The 24,424-nt window shown below is 38.7% G+C and overlaps 1 protein-coding gene across 1 annotated transcript in view; it reads left to right on the forward strand.

Annotated features, from left to right (window-relative positions):
* CNKSR2 (connector enhancer of kinase suppressor of Ras 2) overlaps positions 1 to 24,424 on the forward strand; it is a 177,758-nt gene that overhangs the window by 103,699 nt on the left and 49,635 nt on the right. The window contains exons 14-17 of the mRNA XM_010571380.1: positions 16,666 to 16,714; positions 17,534 to 17,706; positions 19,841 to 19,914; positions 22,340 to 22,411. Of these exons, the coding sequence (XP_010569682.1) occupies positions 16,666 to 16,714; positions 17,534 to 17,706; positions 19,841 to 19,914; positions 22,340 to 22,411 (368 nt within the window). The remainder of the gene's footprint in view (positions 1 to 16,665; positions 16,715 to 17,533; positions 17,707 to 19,840; positions 19,915 to 22,339; positions 22,412 to 24,424) is intronic.

Raw genomic sequence — 24,424 nt, forward strand, 5'->3', positions numbered from 1 at the left:
GCACAAGAGATGAAAGCTCTGACACATGATTATAGTTTTTTAAGTTCATTATGTTATTCCGTGTAGGAATTTCCTTGGTACGTTCTGCTTTGTTTTTGTTGCGGGAAAATAATGTGGTTATTTAGGAGGGAGATAGTGTCATGAGTCAAGAGAAGTTCCGCATCAGGTTAATAATAATCTGCTCCTGTCTGGATCAATACAACTTTCCCTTAGTCTAGAAACAGCATTGCTGTGGGAAGAAAAGGTTGCAGCCTATTGTATATAGTAGGGAGTTATACAAGAGAAAGTAACCTTGCTTACAAACTGTTTCCAAACCTACACCAATCAACTCACACTGTTGACCTTGCTCCTTCTCCCTTCCTGCCTCCTATCCCTTTGCCTTTTCCAGTGTATGCTCACTTGTTCACGTGTATTTAGCAATAGCTAATGACCTGCTTGTCATAGGAAAAGTGACAAAAAAGTAACAGCTTCTCACTTTGCTGATAACCAGCCCATTTAAAATTGTTTAATTAATTACAGTAGTTTTCTTGGTCATTTTAATTGTATTTGAAAATAAAGTAAGTTTAGTAGCAAGATGTAGTATTTAAAGTTCATACATCTGGAACAGGTGGCTCAGGAACAGATGCAGGAAAGAAACGAAGGATTTGTTCCATAGGGATTTTGCTGAATCTACGTGTGTAGATATGTACGCACATGTGCACTATCTTTAATGTTCCAGTTTTACTGTAAGTAAGGGAGGAATAAAACAAAAGCCATCACTTGGAGGGGTTTTGCTGCAAATTCACTGAAGTTGGCGCACCTTTGGCAAACTTCTTTTTTTCCTCTTTAGCAACGTGTAAACTATCCATGTGGTTGGACCGCAGCTCAGTGACTCTTAACTCACATAATTAATTTCAATACTTGCTGCAATGAGCACTTACAGAAAGCCAAGCACTCTCCTTTCTACTCTGCCAGGGAGGACACCGAGGAGACGATGATGAGGGATTTGGCCAAGGTTACAATTTCAGTTGTCTCTCTCTGCCAGTCCTTGTGAGGTTGCCGTACCAGTTCAGCTCAGTGGGTTTGCTCAGCAGAGCTGGTGGGTCTGCACCAGTCTGGGCATGCAAAGTTCAGCTGGTTGCAACAGTGATCTTGTTGAACATACTGTAAGTGAAGAAGATTTACTTACAGACCTATTGCAAAAATCAGGTTTTAGCTGATTAAGATAAATTGGAAAGGAGGCAGTAACTTCTAAGAAAAATAACTTTTCTACTTAAATGATGCATATTTCCAGATGTTTCTTGCCTCCCACCCACCCCTCCAGAGAAAAATACAGGAAAATGCTTTTTGAAAAACTTCAATTCAAAATGTGTATATTTAGGTGTTGTCAGTACAGAGAAGAATTTACCAAAAGCTTGTGATTTTGAAAACCTCAAAGTCTAACTCTACTGAAGTGGTTGATTTTCTCTTACTCCTCCTATTCCTCTCTGTAAAAAGGCAGAAAGGAAGGAAAAAAGAGAAGGTACTTGAACATGAAGTAGCTACATTTTTAAATGAAAATTCTTCAATCAAATACACATTTATTTATGAAATCTTTTAATTGTAGTATCAGTAAGTAGCTTTTAAGAAAGTGCCAAACATATGCATGTTAGTTTCCTAATAAACTTGTGCACAAGCTACCCATCGTTTTCTTGCAAAACTCTTCTGAATAGAAATGGCATCTAATAAGCACTATATACTGGAAAACTATGTACCAAAAAAAGGACCAAAACCACCCCACTGAAAAACTAGTGGTTTATTATAATTGTAAGCATCACAGTATTTAAAGAATTTCTGTCTGGTAAATTTTTGTTGTGGATATTTGTAACTAAACAAAAATAGGTTTGTAGAGAAAAAACTGAAAATCAGTTGCACAGATTTTAAGTAGGTGTCTGAAATCTAGAATGTCATTGTACCATTACAACAGATGGAGTTGGCACATTTTCTTCTTCAAAATGTTTGAAGTCCAACAATGGCAGTATTTAAATATCAAGGCTCCCTTTTCCTTTTTCTCCTCCCTGTTTTCACAATTGTCTATAGTTAGATTTGTAATGACTATAGAATAAAAGTCTAGCAGCTGACATCAAAGCCCAGTTTAACCTAAGTGCATAATGAAAAATATTTTCCATAAGTATTTCCATAATTTTTGTTAAACTTTGAATTAGTATTGCTGCTTCTCTGTGGTCTTTCATCTCCATTTAAATATTTGTATTAAAATAATACTGAAGCTTGCAGAATGATTACAGACTTACAGGCATCAATCATCAGCAAAGGAAATTTTAAACTCCTCCTGGAAAATGTAGTTGTAAGAAATACTTGATTTAAAAAATTATACTTGTGTTGAAGTTAAAGAGTATTGGCATTTTTATATTCCCAGCTATGAAACTGCACTGAATTTCAAATAACTGTCCAGAAATTAAATGAACATCATGAAGAGGTTTTTAAATATTTCATAATTGTGAAAAATTTTAGTCTATCTATTACCACAGTAAGAAAGGATTAAAAAGCTCATTTCTCTGCTGCTTTGTTGCAAATCAGCCTTTTACAGTCTAAATATAATTGTGCATGCACTAGCTTCCACTGTAAAGGCAGGAGAACACAAACCTCAACTGAAAGTAGCATATACAGTGTTGAAATTTCACAAGTGAAGAAACTGTAATTTTTGACAATGTCTAGCCTTTCCAGAACTAGCTCTCCCAGACTGGACTCCAAGGAGGCTCCTGGGCGCCTCAGTAGGACAAATCCAATAGTTGAACTGCTGTGACGCCCTAGTTTCTTCTCAAGTACTTGCATGTTTATGGAGGTCCAGCACAGCTTGGCTCTGGTAAAAGCTAAACACTTGGATATCCCTCTCTGGAGGTGACTGGAGCATTTATGACATTTACATCCCTGTCTTCTGTAGGTTACACTGGTCATATCTCACCTTAGTTTTTGTAGCCTTATGGGGATGTAGGAGAGCACTTTGGCCTGTTTTGTGATTTCAACTCCCTGTTCATTTTCCCGTCAACGAGCATGTAACAAGGAAATAAGGCTGTGACGGTATCTAGGTCCACGTGTGGAAGTGGAAGGAGCTCCCTGTTCTGCAATAGAAACAGAGCTGAATAGGCTTACAAAGTTATATAAAAATCTGATTTGGAGTTCTTTAAAAGACTCAAAGTCTATTCAGAGGCAAAAGTGCTGGTAAAATGTTTCATATCGTGCAATGCAGAGTAGAATACCCAATTTTGCTATGAAGGCATCGTGAGCACCTAGCCTGTAAGCATTTCTCTTGTCAGCTGCCTCTAGTGTAGTTCAGGTATAGAAGGCCTTTTGCTCCGAGAGACAATTGGAAAGAACAACAATTAGCAAATTCAGTAAGGGGAAGACGGGTAAGAAGAAGAAACATAACGGACACTTCTTATCTAGTGCCTTCCTGAGTCTGAAACACTGTCATGTCCCGCAGCCACAATTGTCCCATCGGCCGTAGGCAGCTTTGAACGTCTACACATTGGCACATGTTGGGTTTCTTTCACTTGGAGGCTCATGGTTTTACGTATTTGATTCAGACAGAAGAGCAGCATCTCTCATGTTCTCGGGCTGGAGTAGTGCTTCCAGCTCTTGGCCAGCTTCTTCACTCCAAAAAGAAACCAGCTAAATGATACTGTATGTATTCCTTCCTTGGAATGCAGCGCTTCTTTATAAATGTAACAAGCACAAAACAAGTAATAAAAATAGTAGTTATGTTGTTAAAATCAGTGTAGGAACTTCATCTGGGACATAAGTGAACTGTGTGGCACATAAAACAAACAAAATGGTGAAACCATTAACCAAGAAGCAAAATGTGCGTTACTCCAGAAGGTACTTGTGACAGTTGGAAGTGATTGGGATAGCCATAAGGTTGTTGTGCTAAGAAGTAAATCTAGATATTCCATCTGCGTTTGGTAAAAACCTGGTCCGAGATAAATCTTCTACGTTTCTGAGAGAAAAATTCCTTGCTAATGCAAGATGGCATTGCATTATTTTTAGACTAGCACAATCAACCCAGAGGAGTAGAGGGGCCTCCTGGCTCTAGTCCTCTGCTATTGCAGTTAATCACCCTCGGTTAACCCTATTCAGGTATGTATTAAACTCCACATTCAAACGTGGTATGAACTGCTGTTGCTAATGATGAGACCAGTAAGAGGAGGTGAACTGGGTGAATGGATGGCCAGTTGTCGTAATTCCAAGAAAAATGTTGGACAGAGGAGAGGAAGGGAGGAAAGAGAGCAAAATTATACTTAGCCTGCCAGCAAGAGAAAGGCATTGCTCCTAATGAATTTGCTACAGAAAAAAATCCAAACGCCTCAGAAACCGGCGTGAAGTGCGTAGGATAGTAGGGGAGTTCAGGCTGGGAGGGAGCTCCGGAGGTCTCTGCTCCGGTCTTCGGCTGAAAGCGGCGCCAGCTCCGAGGTCAGGCAGGGCTTCGCGGGGCTTTGCCCAGTCGGGTGTTGGAAACCTCCTGAGATGGAGACTGCACGGACTCGTGGCCAACCTGCTCCGCTGCTTGGCTGTCCTGGAGGCAAAAATGTTAGAGGTGAGCGATAAAACAGAGATTTCAGCAATAGCTGGGAGGATAGCAACTTGCTCGGATTTAAGGCATGGGTTTTGCTGTTTCGTTGCTGTTTAGCTAAAATCGTCTTGTGAAAGTGCCTCGGTAATCTCACGTTCCTTTTGCCAGTTCTAGACTCTCAGTCCTTTGAACTCAAGACTGGAGAGAGTTGGATGTGCACGTGCAGCTTTTATACTTGAGTTCTGGTTAAGCATACATTTTGTGAAATATTACTATTTCATCTCCTCAGGAAGGAGTGCTAAGTTCTTTTAATTATATGGAATAATATCTGCATTGTTCATGAGGAATATTATTCCTGTCACAGATGAGAGAATATTTTCACATTTGCATCGCTTCTCTTTGAAAGAAGCGGTTAATACCATGAATTTTCTCTTATTGGGGAAGCGGTTGCCAAAATGAAATTTAAAGGTATTGAATGTGGGAGATTTTACATCTATTTCTATATACTCTGACATTTTTATTAAAATCCAGAGTTAACTCTTACAGCAAAGCAAAATGCTCTAGAGGTGAGGTAAGATTGGTTTATGGGCCATCATGAAGTACAATTAGAGTTTTTTGTGGAAAATTTTTATTTTAATCTTTCTCTGTTACCTTCTTTTGCATCTGAAAATGAGGGAAAAAATGGCCTGTTATAATTTCTTTCCATGACAAAGCTGGGGAATTCTCTAAAAATGAGAGAGTTGCTGTAAAGGTCATCTAGTCCAGCTCTGCCAGTCTAGATTTCTTCCTTACTGCATATGATATAATGCTCTGAAAGTGTAATTTTACATTGTCAAGAGATGTAGATCTATAGACTCATAAATCTCCTAGCTCAGAACATTTCCTAATTTCCTTTCACATCCACATTCTGTATTTTTTTCTGTTAGCTATTTCAATTAATCATTCCTGGTTGTATCCTGCTTTTATTACCTGATAGAGGACTTTTGCCTTTGTGGGTATTAATGTTGTTTGTACACCAGTAAGCCACATTACCTGTAGCTGGTACAATCACAATACAGTTGAGATATGTTTTTTTAATGTAGAATAAGTGATTTAGTCCCTGGGTTATTGCCCTTTGATAAAGAAGAGATTAAGCGCAGCATATTCATATTGTAGCAGAGACATGTATGTCAGGTATTGCACGAGTGATCACAGCAGTGTGGTGGGGACCCTCGCATCTATGAGAGCTTAGATCGAGGTCCTGGCTTCACAGCTGGCTCCTCTCCGCACTCCTTTCGGCACAAGGAAAAGGGAGGTAGCAGGGCCGTGAAAGCAGGGAACCAGGGACGCTGGCTGGCATGCGTCACGAAATCTGGCGTTCTAAAAAACCTGTACTAAAAACCTGTACCAAGCGGTGAAAATGTGGTCTGAATTAAGGGAGCGCAGATGCCCATTTCAGAGTCCCGTTCTATCAAAATGCTTTTGACGAGCAACACGATCGTTTCTGAACAGGTGATTTTTTTTTAAATTAGTGGTTTTGACTGGGAAGGAGCCTCAGCCCTGTTCCTCCGCCCCGCTCACGCAGCAGCAGCCTCTCGAGCCCACTGCTGACACGTGGCGTGGGAGATGGTGCGCTTGCACCTGGGAGGAAAATGGCTCTTTGCAGCAGTGCGGCTCCTGAACAGAACCCGGTTTATTAGGTGTTTCTGTTTTACTGGAAAGAAGTGCTTGTTGCTTAGCGCCTGATCTCTGAGTCAGCCAATCCATCTCTGCTACTGTGCTGTGGAGGAAAAAAGCTCTTATTTTTCATATAGAGATAACTGGGTTTTGTTCATTTCTCAAGCATATCCTTTTGCTTCCAGATTAACCCAGGTAGATAATATTTCTAATGCTACAGAATCCTGACTTTAGAATGAAGTGTAAAACTAATTTAGTAAGCTGGTTTGTACCCATAAGGTCACCATAGCCAGCACAGAATCAAAAAGACCTAATGTTATCTTTCCCCACTTTCTGAGAAGTGCTGTTTCATCTCATGCTTAGAGGAAATTCTACTGAATTCCAGCAAGTAATGTGACTTTTATCCTGGAATGAACTGTTCTTTTTCTGCCTTAATTCATAGGTGCAATGAAAAGTGTTTGAAATGAGTTTTAACAGAATGTATAACGGCTGAGGTACAAATGCTTTTTCCCTCATTTCCCCATGGAATCTCCAAGCCTCAGAAATTATAAGGACATATCCTTAACAGTAATGTAACCAGTAGATAAGGTTTTCTCCCGATCAATAGTACTACTTAAAAGGAGAAGATTTGGGATTGTATGTTTTAGCTTCTAGAGATGAGCAAGGAAAGCATTTTGGTGGCTGTAGTTTGTCTTGTGCATCTCCTTTGCTACGACTGCTTCTTTCACGCACAACTGTGCACTGATTTCCTGTTCCACCAAAGCCTTTGTAAAGTCCCTAGCTCCGGAAAAGTACGATTTTCTGTTTTATTGGTCTTTCACCAAAAGCTTAGTATTTTTGAAGGTGAAAATGAAATGTTTCTTTCACTGAAAGAATATTATTATGCCCAAGTGCTAACAGAGAATAGCTTGCAAGAGTCTATCTTCTTTAAAGCAACCCCCTGTTTTCTCAGTTCTGCCCTGGTTCATTACAGAGCACCTGCAGCCCCTGTGCTTTTCTCTGTCACAGTCAGGCTGAACACTGTGAGGGATCATGTCGAGGGACACAGCCAGAAGTGTTGCTACCTGCTCCTACAGAAGGAGCTGTGTACGTACTGGTTTCATCATAAGCAAGCACCTAGGAGTTGTAGGGGTGCATGGGACCTTTATCGTAAGTAATGATTTTTCATCTAGAAAGACCATGGGCCTGATGAAAGGTTTCGTTAATGCCCTGGGGTGACTTCTGTGGTGTTTTACAGTAGTTTAAGCTTTCTCCCCAGAAGGTCCAGGATCGGTTCCATGCTGTGCCACAGACCACCTCTCTAATCTAACATAGATCACTTGCAGAATAAGTTTCTTAAATCTGCTTGGATCATCTTATTGTTTTATTGTTTGGATAAACGTACAAGGAAAACCTACTTTTTCCCTGAATAAGACAGAAGTTTTCTAAGCAAAGCCAGATTTTTCCTGGAGGAAATTGCATTGTTTGAAAGAGTTTTGTTTGCCTGACTGGTATCTGCTGGAGGGACAACACAGCAGGGCACAAGCAATCCACGAGACCTCTGGAGTGTACGGGGTGACTCGTCTCAGTGATGCTTTGTGAAAGGACAAGAGGCAATGGACATAATTGAAGTACAGGAAATTCCATGTAAACATAAAGAAAACCTACCTTTTACTGTGAAGATGGTTTAACTGGAGCAGGTTGCCCATGGAGTCTGTGGAGTCTCCGTCTCTGGAGATATTAAACCCCCAACTGGACACAGCCCTGAGCAACCTGCTCTAGTTGACCCTGCGTTGAGCATCAGGGCTGGATAGGACGATCTCCAGAGGTGCCTTCCTGCCTCAGCCCTTTTGTGGTTCTCCGACTGGTCCATTCTCTTAGTAAAGATGAAACTGGGAACTGCTCTTGGGTGGAAATCAAAATAAAGGGTTAAATACTATTCTGTAATGGGTGATAATTGAGTTTATTTTTCCTTCTTAAATGGATGCAGTTGAAACATACACAGCGATGGAATAACTAGTGTATCTTGGACTTTTGCCGTTAAAGAATACATAGAGTTTTCAACCCCTCCCTTTCTCTCATAGATTACTTACTGTCAATAAAAGCGGTGTGGGAGGTACCAAAATTACATGTTTCACAGTAGATGTAGAGCAGAAGAATGATCTCAGAATAAATTATTCTAATGAACAGCATTGTCTAGTTTAACTTTTTATGCTCATTTTCTTCAGGCAGCTGTGACAGTGCTGCAGTCCTTGTTCTGTCAGTCAAAGACAGTGGGGGAATATGAGAACTCTCATCTAAATTTGATGTAGTCCAGAAGTTTTACTGCTTCAGTATTTCAATTAAAGAATCCTGTGGCTTAATGGCTAAGAAGGAAAATCTTTCCCTGGTGGTAGCATGCAGTACCACTATACATTATTTTCTCAACATGGCCTGAAGATTTAAAAAAACGTTTTAATTTTTCTAAGTTTTGCATGCATTATGCTAACAACTTTGCACAAACAATCTACACTAGCTTGTGCAACTGCAAATTTGCATCCAGCTAATGCACCATTTGCCACAGAGCCCCCCCAGATGACAAGAACAAGTTTAGGGATGGGATAATGAATAAGAATGCGTGAACAGAAAAGCTGTGCTTGCTATCACATTTCAGACAACCGCAGTTCTGTCCTTAGCTAGCACATTCTTCTTGGATAAGCAGCTATAGGAACAGTTGTATGAAAAGATTAGACATCTTTGATGTTATCATCCCTTGTAGACTACCTAACAAGGAGAGCATCCTGCACGCTAATGTAGCCATTGCCTACAACAGAGGCAGCTAAAAAGTGGGCAGCTTCAAGGTCTCTGGCTACTTTTTTTACAGTACAAAGCTCTTAGCAGATTCCTCTTAAGACACATACTGCTTCTTTTTCCTTGTGGTCACTAACAAAATGCATGCGTTGGGAATTCATGGTCAGAGCTCCAAAACCACAGGAACCCAGTTAGGGCTGTGACTGTGCATGATAGATGGCACAGCCATGTACTCTAGATCTAGTACTTCCTCGACGCCTTTCGTAAAGCTACTGTGCGGAGAGGAGAGAAGGAGTAGGAACAGGAACAGGGCCATTGGTTGTCAGGTAAATGTAGAGAATTATCTTGTCTGAAATGGACTTTTTGGCTGCTGCCAAGAAAACTATTGCTTTGCCAACTTTTGCAAATACACATTCATTTGGCCTTAGTATTGAAACATGTTTTTGCAGCTCTGAAAAAGCAAAACTAAGGGAGGAGGAGGAATATAGCATGTAGGTTAACATACTAATCCATGAATTCTGGGATCCGTTCTTCCAGTGACTGTTAATATATCTGTGCTACAACCCATTTGACAGAACCAGTGATGCATGCTTCTCTCTGTCTGAGGTACCTGCCATTTAAAAGGGAAATATCCACAGGATATTCAGTATAATGATTCTGCCTTACTTGTTGATGTTATTTTGTTTATCCTACTCACTTTTAGAATTCTGTTCATGTATCATGTTCATACTGAGTTTTAGTATTAGATGTCTGAGATAGAACCTTAGTGAATGTTGTCTTTTTAAACCCAGGCATGGCACCTTTATTATAGAGTGTACTCAAGAGCAGAGAGAGCTGTGCAGGGGGAGTAGAAGTATCTGTTACCAAAGCACCAAAAGATCAAGATTTGGTTCAATAAATTTTGCTTTGGGAGGCAGGACTGAAGGGCTTCAGGGCATTGTTAAGCAACTGTGGCATCCTTTGTCTGTAAATCCCTTTTCATTCCAACTCACCGTAGATTTATGAATTACTCACATATGATGACTGTTTTGTCGTCAGCCTGTGACTTTAGCATAGGAAATATTTCTGGATATGCTTTCCTAAATTCACTGCTATGCTTCTGTATTAGATTTTCTCTCACATGGAGCATCCCATTAACTGTATTTGCATTTTACCTATCCAGAGTGAAGTCACGCTTTTAGAAGGGTTGTGTAAACTACAGCTCTTGCAGCATATTAAAAATAGTTTATTCACAATTTAGTGCCACTTGATACCATTTTGGAGCAGCTAAATAGTTGTGGCCACAGATAAATCAGAGAACGCTGAATGTATGAGAAGTTCAAAATCCAGAAGTAAATAAAAATGAACAATTATTCAGCAAAATAGGACCTTACAGCAGCTTTCCAGTACCTAAAGGGGGCCTACAAGAAAGCTGGAGAGGGACTTTTTACAAGGGCATGTAGTGATAGGACAAGGGGTAATGGCTTTAAACTGAAAAAGGGTAGATTTAGATTAGATGTAGGGAAGAAGTTCTCCACTGTGAGGGTGGTGAGGCACTGGAACGGGTTGCCCAGAGAGGCTGTGGATGCCCCATCCCTAGCAGTGTTCAAGGCCAGGTTGGATGGGGCTTTGAGCAACCTGGTCTAGTGGAAGGTGTCCCTGCCCATGGCAGGGGGGGTGGAACTACATGATCTTTAAGGTCCCTTCCAACCCAAACCGTTCTATGATTCTGTGAAAATGTAAGAAGAAAAGAGAATAAAGTAGGATTTGGAATAATCTTGGAGTTTGTGATTACAGGAAGAGGAGTATTTCCTAAAGCATCCTGCATGACCTGACAAATCAGATATGTCAAGCATGAGATTTTTTGCAGATACTCATTCTGTTAGCAGTTTCTGAATCCCAGTCAATGCACAAAACTATTCAGACAAGGCAGCGGTCTTTGCCTTCCTCAAAAGGAACATAACTTACAGCATAGTCTCTCCTTATCCCACTTTGTAGTAGGTTCCCTTTCGAGTGCAATTTTACCCATAGATGCTTCATTTGACCCTTAGCCCTGGTAACTGATTCCTTCAGAGCATCAGGTCATGCCTCGTCTCTTCTCTCCTATGCCAGTAAAGTCCTGTGTGGCCCAGCTTCAGCTCTCCTTCCAAAAACTGCCTCACAGATGCCCTGTGTGGACTCGGCTAGCTTCAAGACCTAGCTGACTGTCAACAGTAATCTTTGTGCTTATTGTGAGGGCTAAACATAATAACAGGTCAATACCTGCTCCTGCTGTAAACAGAGCCGTTCTCTGTTTCGAGTGAAATTCTGCTGCTGATGGGCAGGAGGTTTCAAACTTCGGGAGCTGCCAGAGGTCTCTCATCATAGCTTTGTAACAGAGTCCTTGAAAACCGCATTTTCCACAAATATCCATGAAAATAATTAATACTATCTATCATGAGCTCTTAATGGAGCCTAAACAAGATGGTAAACAAAAAAGATTTTGGCAGAATCCTTTGTCGGAAGTACCCTTAAGCATAAGTTGTTAATAGTGACGGGTAGTGTGACAATTTAATATAAATAGCTTTGAATTTTTCCCCCTTTTGACTCTTCTTTTACCTCCAAAATTTTGGATCTCAACACATCAAATGCAGAGAAACATGTATATGTGGTGTATCAAAACTGTGAAAACAGAACATTGCTGGTGTTCTCAAAGTATTGACTGTGAGAGATCAATCAAATAATTGGCAGCACCAGCTTTCATTTTTTTTCCAGATATTGGCTTTTCCATCTGCTGCAGAAAGTTCCAGTAATCAGAAATGTTACAAGCTACTCTGCTGAAACTAGAGGAAGTTATCTTACAGTGACAGAGGGGAACTGTCTGACTGTAAATAGTTCCTTAGTGTCTAAACTTGCAGCTTGAGAAAAATTGGATTTGACTTGAGCTCTCAAAAAAAACTATAAAGATACCTGCCATTTACCTTCCCAATCAGACTGAGCTCAAATTCAGGTAAAAGAATTGGAGATTATTATTTCCATAGCCTGGTTTTTCTCTTCTAGCTTTCCAAAAATGAGTGGAAAATCTCTGAAGAAAAGTGAGGAAACAAATAAGCACTTGAAAGAGGATTTTAGGAGCTGTCAAATTTCATACTAATTGCTATGGCCAATCCAGATCTTCAGAGAGGCTTCAATTATGGTCTTTTTTTGGTAGACCTACAAATTCTGTAGCCATGAAGGGATTCATGTAATTATTAGAATATATCTATTTTTTGGACATGGATGCCCTGTTCTGTTGGTTACACATGGAATTTACATTAGACCTTAGAGAAGCTCCTATATAGGAATAGTTTGACCCCAAATCGTTAGACTTCCTGCTCAGACTCTTGAAGCTTGGCAAAATAACCAGTCCTCCCAAATCAATAGTTTTGATAACCTACCCTGTCTTCTTGTCTTCTACTTTTATTTGAGGTATCAGCTGGAACAGAAATTTTCTAACTTTCATCATACCGTGAGTTTTATCAAATATTCATCTCTCCTGATAGCAGTTTCACTCCAGTTTAATATTGGTATTAGGAGATCAGTTTATTAAGTTTCCTATCTGGCATGAAACAAATAAATTAATTGAAACTTAAATTATTTAACACTTTTATTTAAATACGTTTTTCCAAATAGAGAGCTATCAAATTACTACTAAGTAGTGCACGATGAATACATTTTCAGGCTTCTGAATGTTAATGACTAACTTTCAAACTTGCTTCCCTTCTGAGCAAATATACAGAAGGCATGGTACTAACCAAGAACAAATACTTTATCCCAAGAGCTGAAAGCAGGCAGAAAGCTGGAGAACTCTGAGGATGAGAGAAAAACCCGATAGTCTCATTTCTTGAAAATTTTGTGTTGTACATACAAAGATGCTGATGTGTGACTGTGTGCATGCAGATGTTGTTGCACATATACCATCTATATGTGATTATTTTCTTGCTGAAAGAACAAATACAGTTACAGGTTGTTGGTGACCTCTTTTGTTAGCGTGATCCTTCACCTGGAAGATTTTTATTATGTAGCTGTATTACTGTGCTAGAATTCTGAAAGCATGGCAAGGCATACCCTAGGGCAGATTGCTATTTACAGCTGTGCAGTCTTCTGATGGGCTTTCAGAACTCTGTCAATCATTTTGAAGAGTGTTAAAGTAAATATAACCCACATCGGAAGTTTGGTAATGAACACTTGCAGGAAGAGAGGAACTGATCTGGCTCTTCCATGCACAGTGAAATCTCCATTGGCTGATGGGCTGTGCAGCTAAGCCCTCGGAAAGTTGGGGCTAGAGGTAGGCTAGCACCTTTGTTAAAAAAAAAAAACAGAAACAGCAAAAGCCCCTTTTGATAAATGATGTTTGTTCCTCTTGAAATACATGTGCTTTGGAGGCTGTTGTCAGCAATGGCAGACAGATATATATACCTAAAGTGTTTCTTTGATATTCTATTTAGACATGCATTTGTGAGAGGGCTTAGTTTAGGTATATTACTAAATATGACAAGCTCAGACATCAAATATTACAGGAGAAAAGTATTGCATTCAAAAAACTGAGGCTCAGTGTATTCAAGGGGTTCTTGATATATGTTAAACATCAAGTAACACCTTGCTTTTGCATAATGGAAAGTTTTGCTAATTGTATTTTGGGTGACTGGAAAGCATGTTATTCAGGATATGATTAAACAGTTTCAAATTTTCTGCAGGAGTGACAGTTTCCATTTGGGTTAAGGTATTCGTCTACTTCATCTTTTCAGTGGCAGTCTTGTTTCCATTTTATTTATTATTTTAAGTTACTAACAACTTTCTTTAACATAGAATGCTGTTTTCTATTTCATTTCATGCTTGCTCTCAGAATTAGTAGGAGAGATGAATTCCTGGAAACTGGGACAAGATGTATGTGAAAGCAGTTGCTCAAAGCTCAAGATGTATCAGAATCAAAACACAGTGAACATATGTTGAAATCCAGCCTGGTGGGCAGGTGATTAAACTGTATCTTGCAGCAAACTTGCTTCAGTACAACTAAATTTCGGGCTTTGGTGTGAAACCATATTTTTAGAGTTCATGGTGTTAAAAAGAAGTATTTATATTATTTCCATATTTGCCACACCACAGAATTAAGCTGTAAAAGGGGAAACATGGTGCCCAACGTTAGGACAGGTCACTTACAGAGGCTGTGGAGTCTTCCCTCTTCGGGGGTAGTTGGATCTCGGCTGGAGATGACCCTGAAGAACATGATCCGGCGTTGGCTTCAAAGCAAGCCTTGCTCTGAGCAGGAGGGAAGACGTGACCTCCTTCATCGTTCTGTGATTCTAAGCAGCACTGAGAAAATGGCATTAAGCATTATCTAATAACTGGGAAGAAGCTGCAGATTGCATTCGGGGATTTCCTAAAAAAGCAGCAGAAGAAGCATTTTCAGATTTTATTCTCACTTAGGGTTTTTTTGGATTATATATCGTGTGAGTTTGAAACTGAATGGCACTGACTAATGCATATTGCTTATACATCTTAAGGGTAAAAAAAAAAAAAAGCTGGTGCTGTTTTTGCAAAGGACGAACCAACTTGAAGCCTGAAGTCTATGTAAAATAATATAAAGTGTTAGGTAAAAATCAGTTGAATAGTTCCCAGGAACTTCACTCAGTTGTAGATTTTGTCCTTAATTATAATTTAATTTAATGAGCTAATTTAGAATAATAACTGAATTTAATAAAACCTTTCTATTTTGAAATATGACATAAAGTATGGTAAAAGGGCTAGACGTCTAAATTACAAGCTGTCTTCCTATTAAAAACTGATACGCCTTCATTACCCTTTCGTCCCAAAAACTGACTCGAAGTTGAGAGGTGCGAGCTCACATTTGCAGGTTCAGTTTACAGACGACACATTTAAAGAGAAGACTTTTCATATTGTTCTCATCTGCTTTCAGAATAACTTATAAGAAAACCAAGCGGAGGTTTTCCTTTTCCATTTTGGCACTGTGAAAATATTAGTGCAGAAAAGTCAAGCGGCCGAATGAAATTGTCCGGGCTGTGAACTGAGAAGTGCTGAAGTTTCGGGTTTGTGCATGTGTGTTTTTTTCAACCGCTTTGAATTAGGTGAGATTTTCAAAGCATCTAAGAGGGAGTTACTTACACACTTCTGCCCAGCCACTCTCTTATTTTCTGGACCACAAAGATCTCTCTTAGTCCTGTGCAGGCTGGAGTATTTGACGTGACGTGAGTTGGGATGGTGTGGCTGTCTCGGCTTGCTGAGAGCTGGTACTGACTGAAGAGCAGCCGGGAGCTGCTGCGGCTGCTGGAGCAGAAGGAAAAGGACAAGAGCCAGGGAATGAAGACAAATGGGCCATTTTTTTCTTCCCAGCGGAGGCCTGTTTTGACCATCTGGGGTGGCAGTATGGTTGAGTAGCCTTCTTCAGATACGGTCTGCAAGGGAGCAGCACATCTACCGAGTCAGTTAATTTTTTATATTACGCTTGATTGTGGTTGTATTGGTGGTAAGTTATCCCTGTGGATGTGTCAGTATTTGCTGCTTGAGAACGTCTCAGCTGTGAGGCAAGACATCCCTTGGAAGCTGAGCCTCAGCCTCCTGCACGGCAGCTCAGGTGTTCAGAAAGCGGGGAGGAGAAAATGAAAAGAAAAGCAGCTCTGAATTGGAAAGGGAGCTTTGCAAGCTGGGGTGAGGGTTTGTCTTATCTGCTAGGAACAGGATTTGAGCTTACAGGGCTGTCAGTGCTTTTGCTTATGTTTATTTTTATCAAGTGGCACAAAAGCTTTGATTTTTTTATTGATTCATGGTAAGCTGAAGGAAGAGGTTTTAATGCTTAGACCCTCAAATGTTGCCTTTTCTTAGTTTCAGCACTAATACATTTGTCTTTATAGAAAGCTAAAATTCAACAACAACTTTAGATTTTGGAGTGATTAATTACAGAATTATTCTTTTATTTCACTAGAGCGATGGTGATTATCTGAGTCAAAGTTTTTTAACAGAAGTGACCACAGAATGTGGTAATACGTATTGCCAGTTTAATAAGCTGGGATCTTAAGTAAAGGAATAATTTCCATCCTGTCTCATTGCCAAGGCAATGGGTTGGTTCATGGGAGTGGATCAACTGGAGGGAAATACTTCCAGTCAAAACCTGATAAAAAAATAGTGTTTTCTGTTTCAGAGTATTTATTTGGGAGACTTTTTCCCAGTTGTGATTTCGCAGAATTTTATTAGTGTCTTCAAAAATACTGGGCCCATTTCTGAGCAAATTGTCTGATGTTCTAAAGACCATTGTATAAATGCCTTCAGACCTGCATTAGGCAATGTGTTAATCTGCATATTTACATATTTATGTCAAGAAGACCTTAATTAGATGATGTATTAGAAATGCAGGGGCTGTGTAGCTTCACTATCTTACTAACCAAAGGGAGACTTTCCTTCCTTAACAGAATAAGAGAAGAGCGACCATTTTGGAGAGAAATTTCAGTTGTTTTGGCAAATTAATTTGTGGTCTATTTTAAGATGTTTCCCTGTGCGCTTTTGCTTTACAACCTTATGAACAGATGAACTAAAATTACCTTTTTTCTTACGCCTCCAAGTCTGTTGGCTGGTGTTACCTGGTGATGACTTCAGTGTTCGCAACATTACACTTCTTTTATGATAAGGCTGTGGTTGAACATAAACACTGTATTTTCACTTCTTCCGTTTTGATTTTCTTGTAGACATTTCAGCAGTCTTCTCTACAGCAGAAAAGTAAAAAGAAGAACAAAGGTAAAAATTAAATTTGTTTTCATGTATTGGTAGGAAGGGAATTGCGAACATTAATGTTTATGATATTGCAGTATCTGAGGAACTAGAACTTGTTAGCTCCGATACAATGTTGAATTCAGTTGATCAGGTTGAGAAGGTGTTAGTCCAGTACTGATGTCTCATAGTTTCCTAATGCTCCTCTACCTGCATATATGTGCTGCTGTTTATTTTTGAATACTTAGACTCTAGGCTCTTCGGGGCCAAGGCTGGTTTTTCCAGCTGTGTGCATGTAATGCCTTACTGCAGCCCTTGCTCATTACCTAAGCTGTCAGGTAATTTATATCAGAGTAAATTGTCCTCCTTTGATTTAGAAGTACAAAGGCTTTAGGAGCTGCAAAGAGAGGGTTTTGAATACCTGTGAAGTACTTACCTAGTTGTATTTGGCAGCCAGGTGTGAAAGTACATGAATTTATATGCTGTGTGCTTTAATCTGATGTGAAATATTAATTTGTTGAAAATTACAAATAACCATCTTGCCTTTCTTTTCTCCATAATGTCTTCTCTTTCTGTGTTGCTTTTTTTTTTTTTGTCTTACCCATAGAATAGGAGCTCTGTGAGGTGCTGAACATGGTTTGTTTTGGTTTCTTTTGGTTTTTAACTTATGTTGCCTTGCACAGACTTTGTGGTTGAAATAGAATGTTTGTAATAATATCTTCATGGCAAATTGAGGTTGAAGTTTTTAATTAATTCTCTTAAGCAAATATATAGTGCTTTCTGGCAAGCTGTCTTGTTGATTTAGTGGACAATTCAAATGCTTTCACATCAACTTGTCATTTTCAGCTCCTATTCCTGGTAAAAGCAAAAGACGGATCTCATGTAAAGATCTTGGTCGAGGGGACTGTGAAGGCTGGCTTTGGAAAAAGAAAGATGCCAAGAGTTATTTCTCCCAGAAATGGAAAAAATACTGGTTTGTCCTGAAGGATACATCTCTATATTGGTATATAAATGAAGAGGTAAGCATCTGTGTTCATTGTCTCAACAAATACCCTGTGTAGTGCTGTTGTCACGATTTAATGGGAAGCCAGTGCTTTGAGTGCTTAAACATGTGAATAACTTTATTCACCCAAATAATCATACTGAAATTAATATTAACTGCCTGAATAAATCACCATTAAGGTCCGGAGATATTTGGTCCTTCAAATTCACCTTTTGCTACAAGGAGAAGTAACACACTTTCCTGTGTCCTGCTGTCACCAGTTTAGAATCAATCTATCCTCAAACCCTTGAAAGGCAGAAGGTAGTTATTTAATCCTGTCATTCAAGCTTAGTCATGGGAGTTTAAACTTTAATGATGCGCTGCCTGGTGTTCCTTGTTTATCTGTGCTACTGAAATCACCAAAACCTCTGGCAGTTAAGGAAGATGCTTTTGTTTTCTCAGTTGTGTTCTCCTGTCGTTCCTTCTTTGTAGCTTTTGATATGATTTCAGTGCTCATTTATGCTGAACTTAAAGAGCACCAGAGCAGCCCAAGTGAATTGTGTACAGCTTGGATTGTGCAACATGTTCTGCATTAGTACTCGTTTATTTGTATCAGCTTTAGCAAAAGAGCTTTTTGCCAGTGAGTTAGGAAACCTTAATTTTAAACCCTATTAGTCTCAGTAAATATCCTGAGAGAAAATCATTGCCAACATGTGGATGCACTCAGTCCTGGACTTGTTCTTTTAATCACTGCAAGCGTTTGTACATAACCACTTTAAAATACCGTGATCCCCAGCTCTTCCCTGAGTAGACAGAAAGCAAGTTGCTCCATGAACAGAGTCACCAAAGCTTGTTTTCCCACAAACTCATCCCATTTGCGCCTTGATCCCAGCTTCAGACCAGTAACCCTAACTCCCTCCCCTCCCTCCTCCTTCCTCGAGGTCTACTACGGGTCTTCATTGGGGTGGTAATTCTTATCTCCAGGTACGATGACCGGTCACCAGCCCTGGCCAAGGAGCGTGCGGATCCGCCGAGCTGTGCCTTCCTTCCCTGTGGAGAGGGCAGTGGTCTGGGCGCCTCTGTCTCCCCTGTCCCAAGTTTCCCTGAGATTTGCTGAGACTCGGTTATTTTTGAGACCTCAGCTCCTTCACCAAAGTGTCTGCAATCACCACTAGATTCAAAAGCTGGTGGGGGGAGCCTCAGTGGGCAGATGGACAAACAAGCAAACAGTGCTCTTGCCAAAATGTTGTTTCCTTAGGCAACCATGCAAAAAAGAAATAGCAAGTTTATTCTAAACAGCATCCTTTCGATTTTAAAATGCCTGTTAATGCAGAACCTGTTACAACCTTGTACCTTCCACAGAACAACTCTAGTTCCAGTTTTATATGCTGATTTGTGTCTTTTATTTATTTAAAGAAAGCATATGGTCATATGGACTGCATATGTAGCATAAATAACCATGGAGATTCTGAGAAAAAGATGTAGTTCTGTGGAATTCCTTAACATACATTTGTGTTTTCGGCAGCTTCACTTTCACGATCCTGTATTAATTTCTCATGCAAAGTTATGAGCAGTTGTTACTGATGTATTAGTGGCTTAAATAATGCCTTCAAATTGTGAAAAGTCAAGGGAGATCGAATATCTGATAAAATAAACTATGTGCAGGTCTTTAGAGGAGAGGGGAGGAAGGTCAGATGTCTTCTCTCTTGAGTGTTGGAGAGAGATGAAGGTAGCTGAAGAGATATCATGCCTCTTAGCTGTGATACCATATAAAGATGGTAAACAGCACACACTGAAATTGCTTTTTTCCCTATTTCTTACAGCAGGCTGCATTTCTCCTTACTGGTTAGTCCATCTTCCCCCAAAATTAACTAATTACAATAAATAATTGCCTGAATACATTTGGTCATTTTGTATATTTTCCAGTGCTGGTTCAGCTGTGAAATTGTTTGAGAAAACTGGGTATTTAAAATGGTATTTTACACCAAGGGATCCGTCTTACTACTTTGGCAAAAGTCCCAGTGACTTCTGTGGGAGGTTTGCCAGAGCAGAGCATACATTAGTATTCCTTATGTAAGAAGCAGGCAAGTGAAAATATCTTGAAGTTTTGAGTGTGGTGGGGTTTTTTCCTGACGCCTTAACAACAGTAATATCTAGAACTATCTCTGCAGGATGAAAAAGCGGAAGGATTCATCAGTCTACCTGAATTTAAAATTGACAGAGCCAGTGAATGCCGCAAGAAATAGTAAGTATGCTCAAAAATAATGCAGTGATACGATAGAAAAAGTGGAACAAAGGATGAGGTCTTCCCTTAAAACAGTGACATAATGGACTTTGTTACAATAATCATTTGGTTGTATCAGAGAATAAGCTCATACAGAACAGGCAAATTCAGTGTGGTTTCTGTGTGCCACCTTTCCTGAAAAAGGTTTGTTTGTTTTTTTTTTACTTTATCATGAATCACAATGCCTGACTAGAGCAAAATGAATTAAGAGCAAGAAGGCTGCTTGTCCGCTTCTGTCCCTTTATTTTCCTAGTTTTCCTTTCTTCTTTTGTTTCCTTTCTGGTTTGGGGGGTTATTTTGTTTGTTTGTTGGGGCTTGGAGTGTGTGTGTGATATCTTTAAGCTCAATAAAGGGCTTTAAGCAGAATAAAGAGACCATCCAAATAAAAAAGTCCCCGAGTTCATGGCCAGGCATCAGTCTTTAATGTGACTCCAAATTGGTTAACATCATCTCAAAGTTTGCTGACGCAGTGTATCTGTCCTGAGGCAGAGTAAAAAAAGAGAATGACAGTGATTTGCTGTATTTTTGAGGTATGACCTAAAGGTTTTCAAATAACTTTTCTTCTCACCTAGCTGTGTGTGCTGCAGTCTAGATTTGTGCCATTGCATAAATCCATTTCTTATTTAGATGCAAATTCCAGCATGTATAGCAATGTGACAGGTGCATACTCCCACAGAGGTATTTTTAGAGTCATTATTGTTGAAAACTTTTTGCCTTGCCTTCTAATGGTTTTTACTGTTGTTTTAAGTTTATCAAGACTGTGGAATCACTGAAATTTGTACAGAAAAGCAATTGCAAAAGTAAAATGGCATGATTTGTAGTACATACAGTTCTAAAGAAGACACTGACCTTGTATCAGTTGGTCTACATATCTCTTCAGGATGAACTCTACTCTTCATGATGGTCTCAAAGGGCAGAAAATGAAAACTGCATTTAAAAAAAAAATACGTCAGCTTGGGCTTATTGTCCTGTGTCCTTGGGCTACATTCCTGAAGTGCTTCATTTTTTCTTTTTTTGTTGGGGCAGCAGCATTTCTCATTTCTCAGAATTGCACCCTGCTTAAATTATTTTTTTTACCTGATTTGGTATCTACTGTGGCTATTGAAGTTCCTTGCTTGGGTGGCAGATAAAGAAAAAAACCTCTAAGAATCCAGACGACAGATGCTGTAAGAATTTTAAGAAGTCAAGTTTTGGGTCTCAGTAACTTGATGATGTCTTTCTAAACTGAGCAGATGTCACTGTACATCTGCTTTCACTTGCATAACATTGTGTCATGCTCTAATGCATTAGAGGAATTCTTTTTGTCTCAATTTTACATTACCTTCACTAGCAGTAACTTTCCTGGATATCAATTCCATATCCTTGTTTTCTTAAAACCTATTTTCATATATTTACATATATGTACACACACAGACATATATGTTGAAAATTGCAGGCATGATATACATGAGAACATCTTTACCATTTTTCTGAGACACAATGGGTTAGAGAGTGAAAATTATTTTATTATTTTTTTTATATATATAAAATGCATTCTGTCTCAGAAAAATGATGATGGTCTTCATGTATCACATTTGCAGTTTTCCTTATTTTCTTTGGGAGTGTTATGCATTTTTTGTTCTTATTTTAAGAGAGACCTTCAGGCTATCCTCAGAAATGATTCTTCTGTACTGTAAATTATTAATTACTTTCAGAAGCATTTTCTGGATCTTCAAGTACTTCACCATAAATCTTTATCCAACATAGTTAAAAAATTCTTTCTGGTAATTTATTTCATATTATGTATGAAATGCAGTAATTCTCTCAGCCCAGTCATGTTGATTACTTTGGTGGAAAGAAAAGATGAGATGTAATTGCCCATTGCTTCAAATGCCCTCAAGAACACAGTGCTGATTTATAACAGCTTTTCAGAAGTCAATCAGCACATCACATTTTTCTGTTTGAAACGCAGCCATTAGAGCTAAAGGTCGTTGGGATGTGAGAAATCAGGATTGAGAGTTTTTCTGTTGTATCGAATAAATCGTTCAGTCAATTTTCTGTTCAGAAAAAATTGACACCTATAGGTATATCAGCAAAATTACTTGATACATAAAATTATATCCTTAACTGGTTAACTTTATCCAAATATAGTACGTCGCAGGTGATTGTTGAACAGTAGTTATGCACATATGAATTAAGCATTATTTAGAAAGGGGTAGTTGAAGAGTACTTTAATTGGTGAAATCTGGCACAATCCTAAAAGTTGTATGTTTATAGACTGCTCAGGGGCATCCAACAACTCAGGAAATCTGAACTCATCTCATTGCTTGGTGACTAGACTATCTTACATTTTGTTAAAAAGAGAGTCGTGACATTGCATTTTTACAATTGTGGTTTTCCTCTACAGTGCATTCAAAGCCTGCCATCCTAAGATCAAAAGTTTTTATTTTGCTGCTGAACATCTAGATGATATGAACAGGTAAGGATATCTTGCAAAGTTCAAGGAACCATTCCTTAAGTGTGCCACTTCTTGAAGCTAGTAATAATACAGTGATAATAAATTATGTGTTAATCTAAAAGGTTAAGTTTAATAGCTGAGAAAATAAGTGCAGAATAGCATTGTTTCTGAGTGGCTGCATATGCTAAATCTTCAATTCATGCAAAAACCCCTTTTTCTGAAACAAAGGTTTGACGATTTTTAGAAACAAGATTCCCTCTTTGTAAAAAGAAATACAGTATGTGCAACGACATCCAAACACAATTTGGGAATTCCAAGTTTCTGCTTTTGGCTGTACGGCACCTGCAAAGGTGCAATATCTCCAAATCTGATTCCTAACATACTTCCAAAGTATGTGATGCTTTCTCTGGGGATGCTTCAATTTCTGGCCCTGGAGGGAATGAGAACTTGGAGAAAGATTTAAAGCAGTCACTGATTTTTCCTCTGCCAGTCTTGAAAAAGGAGATGGGGATTACAAGGAATTAATTTTTCTGTTTCTCTCTACTGCTATGAATTTAACCTGCACGTTGAAGTGAAATTTTGGTTGTATTGAATTTAGTGGGGAAAATTTCAGCAACTCAAAAAGAACAAGGACTTAAGTCTTAGTTCTTTGGGTATTGAGTTTTACCTTATCTATTTTAAGCCACTTGTGCATTTTTTTCAGAAAAATGATTGAGACTTCAGCACAAAATAAACACAGTTCCTCTTAATTCATTTGAATGGTAAATTGAACATCGATCTCATCTACTCAAATACTTGGGGTTTTATTTCATTATCTTCACAACGTAAACTGAAATTAATTCAGTTCAAAATAATACACCATTTTCATCATATGACAGAGGACACAAACAAAAATCTATTATTGCAACCTGAGAATTCTTCTATCTTAGATAATGTCTGTGGACATCCTTGCTGAGCAAAATTGTTTTTAAAACAGAGGAAAAAGGAGATAAAACTCAAGCCAATAAAACTGTTAGTGAGTGCTATAATCATGGTTTAATCTCCCCTGTGTGTACTAGATTCAGCTACCTGGCAGAGCACCTTCAGGGTACTGCCAGTTCTTTACTGATAATATTTGACTGGAAAGGTATGCTGATACTATACTATGCTTGCTTTCATTTAGAAATAGCTGTCTGTTAAACATTTTTTGAAAAGTTCATGCATGACTAAAGCTCACTTCAAAAGTCTCTCCTCAGTTAAAAAACTTAAAACCTGTTTATTTGCTTGTAAAATTTTAGGCTTGCCTTTCCTTGATAATTCTGTCAAGTCAGTCACTCAAAAAGCAGTTTGCTGCACAGTAAACAGAATAATGGCATGGTCTGTTTGGCATATCCTGAACTACAGCAGTGGATAAATCATTTCTGTCAGCAGGTCCTCAGTCAGTATGACAAGGCACCTTGTTTCTAAGGATAAAAATTTATATAACTGTTCAGTGATCAGAAAGCAGCAGCAAATATGCATCAATTCTTTACAAATATATTGCACAGTCTAAAACCCAAGGACTAAAAGGTGTTTCAATTCCTAGCACAAATAGTCTTTTAATCATATTTTGAAATAAGTGCTAATTAATTCATTTAGAATGAGCTTGACCAAATTTTGATCTGAGTTACACACATGTAAATTTAAAGCACCTCAGTCAAGGTCTATGGAATTACTTGAAGTTCTTGCATCCAAGTTGCCATCAGAGTCTCACCAAATAATTTTATTTTTTCTCTTTGTTTAATGTATTAGAAAAAGTAGTTCACTTTCACAAACATTGAATTAACTCAGTATATTGGAAAAAAAAATGTGGGTTACTGAAAAATAATCTTTCAAATGCAGAGATTTTATATATAGATATATATATATATTCCTGTCTAAAAGCATTTTGTAGCCTAGCTGAAGTCAAACACAGTATCAAGTTATTAAGTTAAATTAAGACCTGTTTTGATCAATTTCTGTTCTTTTTCTTTGTCAGGTTTCTGACATACACTTTAATTATGTATCATGTAGTCA

This window comes from Haliaeetus leucocephalus, unplaced genomic scaffold, assembly GCF_000737465.1.
Source record: "Haliaeetus leucocephalus isolate CR32 unplaced genomic scaffold, Haliaeetus_leucocephalus-4.0 Scaffold317, whole genome shotgun sequence".
Classification (NCBI taxonomy): domain Eukaryota; kingdom Metazoa; phylum Chordata; class Aves; order Accipitriformes; family Accipitridae; genus Haliaeetus; species Haliaeetus leucocephalus.